Here is a 16,373-nt window from a genome sequence, read left to right on the forward strand (position 1 = left end):
TCCAACTTTGTTCCTCTCTCTCAGGATTGCCATGACTACTTGGGGTCTTTTATGGTTCCATATAAATTTTAGGATTATTTGTTCTAGGTCTCTGAAAAATGCCATCGGTATTATTTTTAAGTTTATTGGGGTAACATTGATTAATACAATTATACGATTTTCAGGTGTACATTATAATTTGACATCTATATATTCTATCGTGTGATTACAACCCAGAGTCCAATTTCCTTCAGCTATCATGTATTTGATCCCTTTTACGCACATCACCCTCCCCCAACACTCCTATATTTGACCCCCTTTACCCTGTTTACGTCTTCCCTCCTCTCCCACCAACTACCTTCTGGTAACCACTAGTCCATTGTCCATGTCCATGAGTCTCTGTTTGTCCTGTTCATTTGTTGCTTTTAGGTTTGTGTCCCACATGTAAGTGATACCATGTGATTTTCAACTATTTCAGTCTGGCTTATTTCACTAAGCATGATTACCTCGAGGTCCATCCAGGTTGTTGCAAATGGTAGTATTTCATCTCTTCTTATGGCTGAGTAATATTCCATTATATATAAGTACCACAGCTTCTTTAGCCAATCATCTATTGTAAGACATTTAGGTTGCTTCCATGGCCTGGCCACTGTGAATAATCCTGCTATGAACAACGGTGTGCAAATATCTTTTCAGATATAGGTTTTCAAGTCTTTGGGGTAAATACCCAATAGAGGTATTCCTGGATCATATTGTAGATCAATTCATAGTTTTTTGAGGAATCTCCATACTGTTTTCCATAGTGGGTCTACCACTTTGCAGTCCCACCAGCAGTGTATGAGGATTCCTTTTTCTCCACATCCTCTCCAACATTTGTTATTACTTGTTCTGTTGATTATAGCTATTCTACCAGGTGCGAGATGGTATCTCATTGTGGTTTTGATTTTCATTTCCCTAATAGCTAACGATGTTGAGCATCTTTACAAATATTTGTTGGCCATTTGTATGTCCTCTAGGAAGAAATGTCTGTTCAGGTCTTCTGCTCATTTTTTGATTAGATTGTTTGTTTTTTTGTTGTTATTGAGTCATATGAGTTTTTTGTATATTTTGGATATTAGCCCTTTATTGGAGGTGTTGCTTGCAAATATATTTTCTCATTTGGATGGTTTTCTCTTGCCTTGTTGATGATTTCTTTTGCTGAGCAGAAGCTTTTTAGTTTGATGTAGTCCCATTCATTTATTTTTGCTTTTCCTTTTCTTGCCTTTGAGGTCAAATTCATAAAATCCTCTTTATGGGCATGGGCAATGGACTAGTGGTTACCAGAGGGTAGTTGGTGGGGGAGGAGGGAAGACGTAAACAGGGTAAACTCAAGGTCTTTGAGTTTAGTTCCTATGTTTTCTTCTATGCATTTTATTGATTCTGGTTTTATATTCAGGTCCTGAATCCATTTTGAGTTAATTTTGGTGTGGCGGTAGACAACAGTCTAATTTCAATCCTTTGCAGGTGGCCTTCCAATTTTCAAGCACCATTTATTGAAGAGGCTTTCCTTTCTCTATTGTATGTTTTTGACTTTTGTTGAAAATCATTTGCCCAAATAAATATGGGTTTACTTCTGGACTCGTGATCTTGTTCCTCTGGTTCATGTGTCTGTTTTTCTGCCAATACCATGCCATTTTGATTACTGTCACTTTGTAGTATAATTTGAAGTCAAGCAGAGTGATGTCTCCAAACTCGTTCTTTTTTCTCAGTATGGCATGCCTTATCTCCTTCTCCTTTGTAAATGTGGATCTTTGAATCCTCCACTTTTCAGTCATTGTTATCTCGATTTATCCCTATGTATGCTGAATGTTCATTACTATCTTGCTATAGCAATTCTCTTCTTATTATTTAAGCTTATAATGCCCTGTTCTTACTAAGGATTTCACTCCTCTGCTTCTATTTGCCTGATAGTCACTTTACTCCTAATTATGTTTTTTTATTTTATTTTATTTTAGGTGAGCTGACCCCTTTCAGTGTTTCTTGTACTGCAGGCCTTGTAGTGGAAAATTCTCTCAATTTTTGTATATCTGGAAAGGTCTTAATTTCTCCTTCATATCTAAAGGAGAGCTTAGCTGGATACACTACTTGAGGCTGGTAGCTCCTTTCACTTAATAGTTTAAATATTTGATTCCTTTCCTTTCTGGCTTGTAAGGTTTGCGCTGAGAAGTCCGAGGGTAATCTAATGGGTTTTCCTTTATAATTTACCTTTTTCTTCTCCCTGGCTGCCATGAGAATTCTGTCTCTGTCGTTGACTTTTGATAACTTTAATCCAATGTGTCTTGGTGAAGGTCTTTTTGGGTTGAGATAATTGGGTGTTCTGTTGACCTCTTGAATTCCAGGCTCCAGCTCATTCCTTATATTTGGGAAATTCTCATCAACTGTTTGTCTGAAAATGTTTTCTAGTCCCTGCTCCTTTTCCTTGCTTTTGAGAATGCCCATTATTATGTTTCCTCTCTTGATGGTATCGGCTAGTTCTTGAATTTCTCTGTCATTATTTTCCATTCTTCAGTTTCTCTCTTCTTCCTTCTGATTTATTTCTAGATTTCTGTCTTCGATATCACTGATCCTTTCCTCCATTTGGTTGACTCTATTTCCCAAGCTTGTTATTTCATTTTTCAACTCTTGCAGTGTGTTCTTCATCTCCAGAAGTTCTATTTGTTTCCTTTTGAAGGTTTCAGTCTCCTTGCTCTGCTCATCTAGTCGTTTTTTCAATTCCTGACATTGTTGATACGACTTGTTTCGGAACTCACTGAGATTTTTCAGAAGTACCATCCTAAAGTCTCTGTCATTTAAGTCGCATATTTCTACGTCTATAAGCTTATTTTCTGGAGATTTTTCTCTTTCTTTCTGAGATGCCTTGTCACCTTGGCTGTTCATGGTGTTTGATGGACTATTTCTCCACCTGGGCATTGATGGAAGTGTATTCTGTTGTTTTTCCAGAAAGCAGGTTTGTTATATAAAGGTCTCTCTCTAGCCTGCTGCAAAGAAGGTGCTTTTCTTTTGGTGTCCAGTAGGTGGCGTCCAAGTCTCTTGGATCCCTGCTTTACATAAAGTCTAAATGTCTTTTTTATTTTCTTGTAGATATTTAATCACACTTGCTATTTTCAGTTTCAGTCCCTGTCAGCGTTAGCAACAGTTTTGGTAGCGTTTACTCAGATTCCTGTGGGGCTCTGGGTGATCGGTCTCAGAAAGTTTGGGGGGAGGGGCCCTCTGGGTTGGGAGTTGGGGGCTGTGGCTCAGCGTCAGTTTTGCAACTGGGGCTGGTAAAAATCAACTGTTGTTTCTTTCCAGTCCTGACCCACTTTTCTGCTTTCTGCCCTGATGACTGGGCCCTGCTGCCGGTTGCTAGAAGTTCTGGCACTTCCCAGCAGGCTAATCAGGGAAGTTGCCTCACGTTCTCCCATCCCCCTCCTCCTGCAGGGAGCTCCAGAGGCTGTGAGGGGTAGCTTAAGTCTCAGCAGCTTTTGCTCCGATTCCTCTTGGACTCTGTGGTATTCGGTTGTGGGGGATATGAGGGGAGGGACCCTCTGGGTTGGAAGTTAGGGGCTGCGGCTCAGCCTTTGTTTTGCATCTGGGAGCCGGTTAAAATCAACTGTTGTTTTCTTCAGTCCCATCCTGCTTCTCTGCTTTCTGCCCTGATAACTGAGCCCTGCTGCTGGCTGCCTGAAGTTCCAGTACTTCCAGGTAGGCTGATTAGGGAAGTTCCCACACCTTCACCCCTCCCCTTCTTCCTATAAGGAGCTCCTGCAGCTGCAAGAGGCAGCTTCTTTATTTCTCCAAGTCCACTACCTGACACCCAGGGTTCTGACATGCAGTAGCTCGTATGCGCAGATCCCACTCTCAAACATGCTGGTGTGTAGTTTGAGTGTTTTTTGTTGAGTTTTAGATTTTCAGCTTATTGTTGTTTCAAGGGGAGAGATCTGAGGACATCTCTCACTCCACCATGTTTCCTGCCATTGGTATTTTGATAGGGATTGCATTGAATCTATAGATTGCGTTGGGTGATATGGCCATTTTAATGATGTTGATTCTTCCTACCTATGAGCCTAGTATATGCTTCCATTTATTTGTATCTTCTTCAATTTCTTTTTTCAGTGACTATAATTTTTCTTAGAACAGGTCTTTTTACCTCCTTGGTTAATTTGATTCCCAGGTATTTTATGGTTTTTGATGCAATTGTTAATGAGATTATTTTCTTAATTTCTCTTTCCGAAAGTTCATCATTGGTGTATAAAAACACCACTGACTTCTGAATATTTATTTTGTAGCCTGCTGCTTTCCTGAATTCATTGACCAGTTCTAACAATTTTTTGGTGAAATCTTTAGGGTTCTCTACATATAGTATCATGTCATTGGTAAGTAACAAGAGTTTTACTTCTTTCTTTCCAATTTGGATACTCTTTATTTCTTTTTTTTAAATCTTATTGCTGTGGCTAAGCCTTCCAATACAATATTGAAGAGGAGTGGTGAAAGTGGGCATCCTTGTCGTGTTCTGGATCTTAAGGAAAACACTTTAGCCTTTCTCCATTGAGTATCATGTTAGCTGTAGGTTTGTCATATATGGCCTTTATTATGTTGAGGTATGTTCTCTCTATTCCCACTTTGCTGAGAGTTTTTATCATAAATGGATGCTAGATTTTGTCGAATGCTTTTTCTGCATCTATTGATATGTCTTTTTTTAAAAAAATCTTTCAATTTGTTAATGTGGTGTGTCACATTAATTGGTTTGAGGATATTGTACCAATCTTGCATCTCAGGAATGAACTCCACTTGATCATGTGTATGATATTTTTAATGTATTGCTGAATTTGGTTTGCTAATATTTTGTTGAGGATTTTTGCTCCAATGTTTGTCAGAGATATCAGCCTATAGTTTTCTTTTTTTTTGTAATGTCTTTGCCTGGTTTTGGAATCGAGGTAACAGTGGCCTCATAAAAGGGGTTTGGGAGCCTTCTGTCTTCTTGAATTTTTTGGAATAGTTTGAGAAGAATCGGTGTTAATTCTTCTTTGAATGTTTGGTTAAATTCGCCTATGAAGCCATCTGTTCAGGAATTTTTTTGCTGGGGGGAGGTTTTTGATTACTATTCTATTTCATTGATTCAAATTTTCTGTTACTTCTTAACTCAGTCTTGGGAGCTTGTATGTTTCTAGGAATGTGTCCATTTCTTCCAGATTGTCCAATTTGTTGGTGTATAATTGCTTGTAGTATTTTCTTATGATGCTTTATATTCCTGTGGAGTCCGTAGTTATTTCTTCTCTTTCATTTCTGATTTTATTTATTTGAGTACTCTCTCCTTTTTCCTTGAGTTTGGTTAAGGGTCTGTTAATTTTGTTTATCATTTCAAAAAACCTGCTCTTGGTTTCATTAATTTTTTGTATTGTTTTTCTAGACTCCATTTTGTTTACTTATGCTCTGACCTTTATTATTTCCTTCCTTCTATTCACTTTGGGCTTTGTTTGCTGCTCTTTTTCCAGTTCTTTTAATTGTAAGGTTAAATTATTTATTTGAGCTTTTTCTTGTTTCTTGTTTCTTGAGTGCGCCTGTATTGCTATGAATTTCTCTCTTAGACCTGCTTCAGCCATGATTTTGAGTTATTGTGCTTTCAGTTTCTTTTGTCTCTAGATATCTTTTGATTTCTTTCTTGATCTCATTGATAACCTACTCATTGTTTAGTAGCATCTTATTTAGTCTCCATGTGTTTGTGTATTTTCCAGGTTTTTTCTTGTGGTTGATTTCTAGTTTCATACCATTGTGATCAGAGAAGATGGTTGATATGATTTCAATCTTCTTAGAGTTGTTCTGAGACTTATTTTGTGTCCTAACATGTGGTCTATCCTGGAAAATGTGCACTTGAGAAGAAAGTGTATTTTGTTGCTTTGGGGTAAAATGCTCTGAAAATATGTGTTAAATCCATCTGGTCTAGTGTGTCTTTTAGGCCCATCATTTCCTTGTAGATTCTTTGCCTGGAAGCTCTGTCCATTCGTGTCAATGCGGTGTTAAAATCTCCTACTATGAGTGTATTACTGTTGATCTCTCCTTTTATATCAGTCAATAATTGCTTTATGTGCGTAGGTGCTCCTGTGCTGGGTGTGTGTATGTTTTCTAGGGTTATGTCTTCTTAATTTATTGATCCCTTTATCATTATATAATGCCCTTCTTTGTCTCTTATTATAGCCTTGTTTTAAAATCTATTTTATCTTATATAATAATCGCTACCCCCCCTTTTTTCATTTCCATTTGCATGAAATATCTTTTTCCATCCTTTACTTTCAGTTTGTGAGTGTCTTTTGATCTGAAGTGGGTCTCTTGTAGACAACATATGCATGGGTCTTGTTTTCTTATCCATTCGGCTACTTTAAGTCTTTTGATTGGGGCGTTTAATCCATTTACACTAAAACTGATTAATGATAGGTTCATAGTTACTGCCATTTTATTATTTGCATTTGTTATTTTTATTTTCTTTTTTACCTTTTCTGTTTTTACTGAAGTCCCTTTAACATTTCTTGTACAAAAACGATGGTTAGATGCCAGGACGTAGGTGGCAATGCCTTAACTGTATGCATGTTGTGAGGCCCAAAGGCCTCTTGTATCCTTGTCAAGGGGAGTACCAACCTTCTCCTCTTTTATACAACACTATAATGAGTATTTAAATCAGGTAGTAGTATCTCTTTGCCTTTCTATATAAATTTTAGAATCAGGTTGTCAGTATCTACAAAAAATTGTGCTGTGATGACTTTTTATTGAAATTGTGTTGAATCTATATATTGTTTTGAAGAGAACTGACATTCTAACAATATCGAGTCTTTTAATCTATAAACATGACACATTTCTTATCTTTGTTTTCTTTCATCGTATTTTGTAACTTTCAGCATATAAATCTTGCACATATTTTGTTAATTTATAACAGAGTATTTTATGAATTTTGGTGCTAATATAAATGATGTAGTTACTTACATTTCTATTATTTAGTTGTTCATTGCTAGTGTATAGAAATATAATTGCATTTTTATATTAACCGTTCATCCAGTAACTTTATTAAATACACTTATTCTAATAGTTTTTTTTTTTAAGTAAATTTCTTGGGATTTTCTAAGTAGACAAGGATATCATCTACAAATACAGAGAATTTTATGTCTTCCTTTCCAATCTATATGCCTGTTATTTTGTTTTCTTGTTTTATTGCATTGATTATACCTTCACTACAGTTTTAAATAGAATAAGTGTGAACTGACATCCTAGATTTCAAACTTTTGGAAGAAACATTTAGTCTTTCACCATTAACATTGATATTAGCCATAGATTTTTTTGTACATTCCCCTTGTCTAGTTAAGAACATTCCCTTCTATTCCTAGTTTATTAAAAATTTTTATTATGAATGGTTGTTATGTTTAAAAATTTTTTATACCTATTGAGATGATTATATGTTTTAATTTTTTAGTCTATTGACATGGTGAATTATATTAATTTTAGAATTTTTAACCATCCTTGAATTCCTGGAACAAATCCCACTTGATCATGATGTACTTTTTAAATATATATGTAATATATTTATATATTATATATAATATATTTTTATATTATATATTATATATTGCCGAATTCAATTTGCTAATGTTTTGTTAAGGATTTTTGTATCTATATTCATGAAAGATGGTCATTTCTTTGTCTTGTCCTGTAATGTTACTGGTTTTGGTATCAGAGTAATGTTAGTCTTCTAAAATGAGTTTGGAAGTAGTTCCTCTTCTTCATTTATCCGAGTTTGTTTAGAATTAGTATTATTTCTGCTTTAAAGAAAATTAGTAAAATTCTGCAGTTAAGTCACCTGAGCTTGGATTTTTGTTGTTGGAAAATTTTAAATTACAATTTCAATTTCTTTAAAAGGTAGTATTTTTTAAACCATTCAGGTTATCTGTTTTTTTTCTTTAGAAAATGTTAGTAGTTTGTATCTTTTAAGCAATATCATCATTTAATCTAAGTTGTCATGTATGGTACCTTTTAATTTCTGTAGTGATAAAATGCAATAAAATATCTTGTATGTCAGTACTCTGCCACTGCACTGGTTTTATTACACCATTTTCAGAAAATGCAGCTTGCATACTTTTTATATTTTAGAGTACATTGAAGTTTTCTATATCTTATTACAGGATGAATTTCTTTAAATGTTTGATATAAAGTCTTTAAATATATGTATTCTCTGCACAATAGAAACTATTTCAATATATGTATTTTTAAGAATAGATAGTATTTGGTTAGAGACACATAGATCCTATCCTTAGTACCAACACTGCTCCAAAGAGAAATATATTCTCTGAGGACCAAGACAAACAAGAGACATCCTAAGAACTTTAGGGCTTCCTTTCCAAACCCTGGTAGAGAATTCTAATGAACTAACTTAGATCCTGACTCTGCTCTCTTCAACCTGAGTTTACACTACAATTTAGGAAAGTAGCTTTTTGTGTTGTGGATAGTTTGAAGAGAACAGCCAGATCCCTAGAATGAGAGCAAGAAAACCAAAGAATCACCCAGTGCCTTTAATGTTTTGAGTATGGCCACATGCCTCCCCTGCCAGCATATGTACAGAAAAATTAGTGTCCATTGGAAAGGCAAGAACCACTCCCAATACAAATCCTACCCCTGTTCCACATGACCTTGTTAATGTCCTATAGGGTCTACCTTTTATCAATATAAAATAAGTCTTAGTCATATTTTTAGTTAATATTTTTGCTTCGAATTCAACTTTGATATAAATATTACAACTATTAATGGTTTTGAGATTTAACGTTTGCATCTCTATCTTTGCTCATCTCTTTATTTTCAAACTATCACTTTAATTTAGTTTTTGTCACTTCTATACAGAATATAGTGCATATAAATTTTAAACTTATCTGAGAATATTGTCAATATTTAATATGAGAGTTTGTGTTTGTATTTGCTATCATTTCTGGCATATTAGGTTTTATTTACTATCATTTTACTTTGTTTTCTATAATAAACACTTCCTTGATACTTTCTTTTTAAATATTTTAATATGTCACTATGAATTGATTTGTTTTTACTCCTTTCAATTTTTTAATGAAATGAAGGTTATAAACCTATTTTTAGAAAACATAATTGTATTTTTGTTTCTTCATCAATATCCATATTGAAACTGGATTTGTATCTGAGAAAGATAAGAAATACAACATGCTTTTACTATCATCATCTTATAACCCTTAAATCCCAAATTGTATGAGAAAACTTGCAAATTGAAATCCAAACTGTTATCAGTAATTTTGTTATTTATCTTTGCTTTTAGAATCATTTGTTTACATCTCCATATGCTAATTAGCAATGGTTATTTATACTTGGTTCTGAATTTTTATGATTGTATTTAACATCTATTCTCTATAAGGTGTCTTACTGATTCCTGTGTTCATTTAGATTCATTACGCAGCTTGAGCACATCTCTGAGTGATTGTTTTTAGGAAAGATACATGGATGCTATGCTTTGAGTTTCTGCCTGTTAGAGAATGTATGTTGCTTCCAAATATAAACAGTACTTTTCCTGGGTGTAGAATTATTGGTCGCGGTCCTTTCCCCGAAAACTCTGCACACATTGTTTGAAGCTGCATTTATAGAGCACACTTTTTAAAAATCTCGACTGTATATTTACTTGTGTTAGTTTTAGGAGGCACCGAAAAAGATAGAAGCCACCCAAGCTGTGCCTTTGTGCTTCTGATTCTGTCAGGTATGGTTCTGTATGCTCACTTTGTCAGGCAACGTCAGATTTATTATTACATTTCTTTGCTACCCAGACATCAGTTATCTGTGTGGGATCAGAAAGGGCCTATGTTAAGAGAATGGTAACTTCAGGGGAAAATTCACCTCTTTTAGACAATCAGTTCCCTCATCTACATCAACCTTGACTCCCTAAGCCAGTGCAGATGGAAAAAAAGAGATTAGGGGAGTGAGGAGCTCTTATATCTCAGGTTAGCCTAACAATATTCATCCATGGGCAATTTCGGTAGTGTTGCAGTTCTGTTCAACATTTATCCTCTCCATTCTACAGTCTTTATACAGACTTTGAGCACTATCTTGGGATCAGTCCTACTTGGGGTGGAATTTGGGTCCCCTGTTGGAGGCTTCAGTGAGGCAATAAATTGCTTCCCAATTGCTACCTTGTCTTCAGCCATAGGGTAAAACAATAAATAACTAGAAGCTCCATCAAACAGGCTTCTCCTCCTCCTGTTAATGGAAGAAGCCCAGTTGCTAGGGTGTTTCTCCTTTGAAATGTATCTTATTAAAATTCCTTATCTCCAAAGTGCACTTGCAACCCCACACGTGACTCTTATTAATGTTTAATTATCATATTCATGAAGTATCTTGTTTCAAGAAGGAATATTACAAACAAGAGTGTCATTTACTCCTTACCCATTCCTGAAGTCTCTTATTTTATTGCTGTGGATGACTTGACTTGTCCAGGATCTGATAACTCATTAATGGGAGAGCTAGAGCACAGATCTCTCCTACCACTCTCCTCTGTCTCCATGCTATCTTTTTTTTATAGTACAGATTACTTATTTCTTTATATTTTTCCTCTTTTCTATTTTTATTTTTTTATGTTTTATTATGGTGACATTGAAATGAAATGTCACTGTAATGCATTTCATTATGAAATCCATGCTATTTTACTTTAGTTGATGACCCCAAGTTAAATATTACCATAATGTTGGGGCTGGTGCTTTATAGTCAAGAGAAGTGTTGCTAAACATCCACATATTAAAGTAAAAAACAATCATGAAGCAGACAGGTGAAAAATTTAGTTATTAGTTAAAAGCATTTTGTTATGAAACTCCTGAAAAATTATTTTAAAAATTATATTTATAAAGGCCTTAGTTTATTTGTTAAAATCATATCATATATTAGAAGAAATCTGTGATAAACTTGAGAAATTTGAGATTTGATTTTGAATTCTTTTTGCAGCTTCAAGATTAAGAGACTTGTGTACTTAATTGTATCATCCGTTATGTACAGGTATGTGAGACCCTAGAAAAGGAGATAAATATGTTTAAAACTTAATAGCAATATTTTTTAATGAGTAAGGATCTTTAAGGGGGAAAAATCATTTCCACTGTCAGTGTGTTGCTAAATAGTCTCTGTGCCCCATTTAATATAATTTATCTTGGAATTTTAGTTTCAGCTGAACATTAGGTATTGTAAAGAATGGCATTTATTTAAGTCTAATGGTAACACATTTAATATGTTTTTGCTATCCGTGAAAGTAAAAATGAAGTATGCATTTTAAAATTCTATAAGTATTAAATACCTATTTGTATAAAATTACTCCTTAATTCTGGAAGCATTCTATGTAGGCTTCTTCTAGACATTATAGTAAGATTTCATACTGTAATACAAATTCACACAATATACTTGCTTCCTTTTAAATATATATTTTATTTTTTGTTGCAATTGTAAAAAAGTACTTTTAAGACTAATTTATCTTCATAGGTTATATCAGTAGTATAATCAATTTATGGAAAATGTCTTTAGAATATACAAGAGAAAAGATTAGGAGATACTCTAGAATTCAATCATGTATGTGTTTATGAAATTGAATTTCTTCTCATGTACCCAGCACTGTTCTAGAAGCATCCATTAATATATAAAATCTCACCAATAAAAAAAATCTTACCGGCCAAAGTGGTCCTTTAAGGGCATATTTTAGTCATGCTTTTGCTTGACTAAAGCAAATTCTTAAAAATTACTAAATTCTTAAAAATTATCTAGATTAATGAGGTTTTATTTATTATGAGAAATTGTTAAAAAGCCCCTTATAAAATTCTCTAATTTTAAGAAGAGTTTATAAGCAGAGACATGTAGTTTTAATTCAGTTTGCCTATTCTATTTTGGAGTGTTAGTCTGATGTGTCTGTGATAAAAGTTCACAATAACATCAAGTGGTTTGGTGGGAATTTCATTTCCCTAACAACTGCTTCTATTGGGTGAAAACTGAGTAACTTTTTTTTGTATTCTAAGGTAATGCAATTCTCCCTACCACTGCAGAGTTTAATCCTAAATAATGACATTTTGTTATCAGATCATTGGCCTAGATGTCTAACTATAAAGGTGAAAATTACTTTATCTTTATACTATTAATTTATTTATTTACTTGTAGAATATTTGGAATGTTGCTGGTCTTTGCGGATGTTTCCCTCATCATTACAGCCCTACTTGCCACTGATAGCACAATGCGTATTCCTTTGGCATATCATTTGATTTCTTTATCTATTGCTTTATTTTTTTTAATGGATGTTCTTCTTCAAATTTTTGTAGAAAGGTAAGTTTGATTTTTTTTTTATACAAACACGTAAAGATATTTTGTATTGCTATGAGAAGCATCCTAAAATGATTACCAGTCAACTCAACCAAATGTGTCCCTCTTTATCTTGGAAGGCATGGTCCATAAGAGAAACAACAATCTAAATCTCACTTTCTACTGGATTGGGCTTTAATAGTATTGTTGCAACTGTCTTTCTAGTCTCTGACAATGTATTCTAGATAATTTTTTCAAAGGTTTTGCAAAATGGGGCCAAGCAGTTAATGTGTCTACATGCACATTTTTAAGAGGAACATGTGTGTGAAATACTTGTATAAATATTAACACTTCCGTAACGAATTGAATCTAAATAAAAGCTGACAATATATTAAATACTAGGTAATAGATAAGTTAAATAAAAACTTGTGTTAAGTACCAGAGGATATCTGAGGCAGGCTCATACCATCAACGAAGCAGCAGTATATTTTCTCTGTTTGCTGACTTTCTGAGAAAGTGCATGGAGTGAGCTAAGACTTGGAGCTGGATTCCTGTGGAAGTCAGGGACTAAATTTTCTTGCCTCGCTTTATTCAGTTTACTCAGAGCCTGAAAGGGGCTACCCCAAAATTGGAAAAAGCTTTCCGTGGAGCACAAGTTCCCATGGCTGAAGGAGCCAGTATTGGGGAGAAAGATACAGTGGATAGAAATTCAGCTTTGCTCAGGGAAATTCACACCAGCCCATTGAGATTTTACTGTCGGTGTAAAACCAGATAATAAGTTTGTACGCCAAAGTAATGGACTCCTCTCCCTCTCACCAGCTCATCTTGTACACTCTCTATAGCTCCAGTTGCTCTAAGGCTGTGTCACGTTCATCTTCCATTGCCCAATAGTACTGCCTGGCACCCCACTTTTCTCTCCCACCTATGTGAAGGCAATGCTTGCCTCTTGTTCGATGGTTTAGTTATATCTTATACTATACTTAAGTTGCTATATCGATGCTTTTGTAATATGTATGTATAAAATAATGAATATAAATATTTTCTCCTTAGTCTAGTTTAGTAAATGAATTTTAAGTAATCCATTGAAGTAGAATTCTTAATGGAGAAGAGTTAAATAATTTGTGCTCTTAAAATATCCTTATCTCTTCTTTGGGAGGCATAAACTTATTTATGTTTTGTTTTATATTACAGGATACAACTCTATTTTTCTGATACGCTTAACTTCTTAGATGCTTTCGTAATTGTGGTGACATTATTGGTTAACATCATTTACATTTTTTATGACTTTGGGTTTCTTAAAGATATCCCCAGGTAAGAAACATATGATTCACCTCTCTTAAACATTTTCTTTTTTTTTTCTTCATTTTCTTTGGCTTTCATTCTCTTTAACTCTGTAATCTCTTTAACTCTGAATGTGCTGATTCATTGTCAAATAGCTGCTTGAAAATGAAATGTTTAGATAAATTTTCAAATATTTGGAAACTAAAGGATTAGTGAGACCAGTAAAGAGTATACACACTAAGTACCTTTAATTGCATGAAGAAGATGGAACACCCAAAGTAGAAACTGGGGACTTTGTCACTTGTAACTTTAACTTTTCTACATCTTTAAATTCTCACTAAATCATAGTTTTAATTTCAACCACAAATTCCTTACACATGAAATTACTAGGTTTTTCCTATCACCAAGAGAATATTGGTTTCAGCAGATGCAAAATTTAAGTGACTCCAATGATGATTCTCTGAAAGAGCAAATGTAACAGAAAACTAAGTGACATGGATAACAACACAGAGGTAGAATTTGCAGTATAGTATATTTGCAATGAAGGAAGCCGAGGCGAAGTTAGAATGGTTAGGGATCAAGAAACTAAAATATGAGACACTGATGGCTTTTTTTCCTTTTCCTCTTCCTACTCTGGCAATGAGAAAAAGAGAGCAAATGTGTACTGGAATATAGATGTTGTGCGGCTCACTAGGCTTATTCATTAGTCAAATAGTTTGCTTCTTTCCACACTCCAGCTTCCCAGGACTTCAATTCAGGTCCCTATGAAACTTAACATTATTTGATAGCCTTTTGGAGTTGTTTGAAAATAACTGAAGCCAGTAGGGTCCTCTGACTGGTACCTCAGCATCATCTAAGAGGTTGCTAAAAATGCAAGAAGAAAAATACCTCAGGCCCCATTCTAGACTTATTGAATCAGTATGCACACTCAAGTTAGAGAAGCACTAGTCCAAACCATCAGTTCTCTGCCATTGTGTTTCTTTCTGATGGTAGGTGAGATACCAGCTAGCACACTTGGGAATTATATCAGTCTGCTGCCTGCCTGATGTGTGTTAGCAGCTGTAGTGAACCTCTGTTACTGATGGGAGTAAAAAAGGTGAACAAGAACCTTCAGTTTGTATTGATGGGAAAAAGATTGAAAAATACTCATCGTAAACCACAAAAGAACCACATATCGCAAAAATCTATTACACAACCAAAAACATCTCCAAACGTTGTTGAATGCCCCCTAAGTGGGTGGGTGGGAGGCTTGGCGGGTAGGGGTATGTGCAAAACTGCCCCTGGTTAGGAGCCACTGCTCTTAGTTCATATTGACAAAATCCTATTTCTCAAGCAAAAATGAATCTTTTCAATTTATTGTTAGGTTGACAATTTTATTTCGACTTATCATTCTGATAAGAATTTTTCATCTGGCTTATCAAAAGAGACGTCTTGAAATGCTGACCAGAAGGATGGTAAGTGGGCAAAAACATGTTTATGATTCAGAAAAATATATTTTGGGAAATACTGGCAAGGGTTATAGATATTTATATAATGTTTATTTTTATGTTGATTTATGTTTTGCAAATTAATGATTGTTTTAAATGCACAGGTTTCAGGAAACAAACGGCGATACAAGAAAGGTGGATTTGATTTAGACCTCACTTATGTTACTGGTTTGTGGTGTTTAACTGTTACTTTACTTAAAATATTAACTTCACATTTTTCTTGTGTGTAAGTAATTATGTGTTTATTTTGTTCTTGACTTGTCTAAGCCATATTCAAAGCATTCTTTATCTATGAACAGGTATGCCACTATGGTAGTGTGACATGCACGTAGTTTAGCCCTGACAATTTTTTCCATGGTCACCTCAAGTCAAGACTACTTGATTATAGAAGAGAAAGTAGAATGGATTTTCAGCTGACTCCATTTGTTTGGTTTAGGATTTAGTGAGTTCTAGTTGTTATCCTGGATCCCAAGGATCACAGAAAGACCTGTTCTCTTCCTAGAACCCCATAAAATAAGGTCATGGCTTTGTAGATCTCAGGTTTCTGAGTCAGGAACACTGGAAACCATCCTGGAAGTTTCCATCATCTCACTGGAGCCCAGATTTATCTTGATTATCCTGAAGGGTAGTTAGCTTTTCTTTCTGTCACTCTCAATCCTGAAAGTTTTTTTTCTATGAAAAAGGAGTCTGATTCCATGTAAATGAAGTTCTCATATATTGACATCTATAATGACATTTGTAATAGTGACTATTTTGACTTCCAGAACGTATTATTGCCATGTCATTCCCTTCTTCTGGAAAACAGTCTTTCTATAGGAATCCTATTAAGGTAAGAATATTTATCTTACAAATGTTCATATTTCTCAGTAAACATAGTCTATGGAGTCATAAGTTGATCCAAAGATGGAAGTATTCTCCTGAATATTTACTCTTTCAGGTAAAAAATTATAATTGTATTGATATCAATTAACTTTAAAAATTTTTTAAATTAAATTTATTAGGGTGACAGTGGTTAATAAAATTATATAGGTTTCAAGTGTACAATTCAATAATACATCATATGTATATTTCATTGTGTGTTCACCACCCAAAGTTAAATTCTCTTTCATTACCATATATTTCCCCTTTACCTTTATCTACCTCCTCCCTCCCCTGTTTCCCTGTGGTAACCCCTAAACTGTTGTCTATGTCTGTGAATTTTTGTTTGTCTTGTTCATTTGTTGCTTTCAGTTTTATATCTCACATATGAATGAAATCATATGGTTCTCAACTTTTTCTGTCTGACTTATTTTGCCT

At 34.5% G+C, this 16,373-nt stretch overlaps 1 protein-coding gene and 1 non-coding gene across 2 annotated transcripts in view; one reads left to right on the plus strand and one right to left on the minus strand.

Moving 5' to 3' along the window:
- Nucleotides 1-6,526: 6,526 nt before the first annotated feature.
- LOC120583926 (U6atac minor spliceosomal RNA) lies at nucleotides 6,527-6,652 on the minus strand. The gene has a single exon (XR_005647900.1). It is a non-coding gene; the product is annotated as a U6atac minor spliceosomal RNA (small nuclear RNA).
- Nucleotides 6,653-12,177: 5,525 nt separating this feature from the next.
- LOC120583796 (phosphatidylinositol 3,4,5-trisphosphate 3-phosphatase TPTE2-like) overlaps nucleotides 12,178-16,373 on the plus strand; it is a 71,814-nt gene continuing 67,618 nt past the window's right edge. Inside the window, exons 1-5 of the mRNA XM_039839231.1 lie at nucleotides 12,178-12,333; nucleotides 13,501-13,620; nucleotides 14,954-15,044; nucleotides 15,182-15,245; nucleotides 15,842-15,906. Of these exons, the coding sequence (XP_039695165.1) occupies nucleotides 12,182-12,333; nucleotides 13,501-13,620; nucleotides 14,954-15,044; nucleotides 15,182-15,245; nucleotides 15,842-15,906 (492 nt within the window). The 5' untranslated portion in view covers nucleotides 12,178-12,181. The remainder of the gene's footprint in view (nucleotides 12,334-13,500; nucleotides 13,621-14,953; nucleotides 15,045-15,181; nucleotides 15,246-15,841; nucleotides 15,907-16,373) is intronic.

The sequence above is a fragment of the Pteropus medius genome, unplaced genomic scaffold (assembly GCF_902729225.1).
Source record: "Pteropus medius unplaced genomic scaffold, Ma_sr-lr_union100, whole genome shotgun sequence".
In the NCBI taxonomy this organism is placed as follows: domain Eukaryota; kingdom Metazoa; phylum Chordata; class Mammalia; order Chiroptera; family Pteropodidae; genus Pteropus; species Pteropus medius.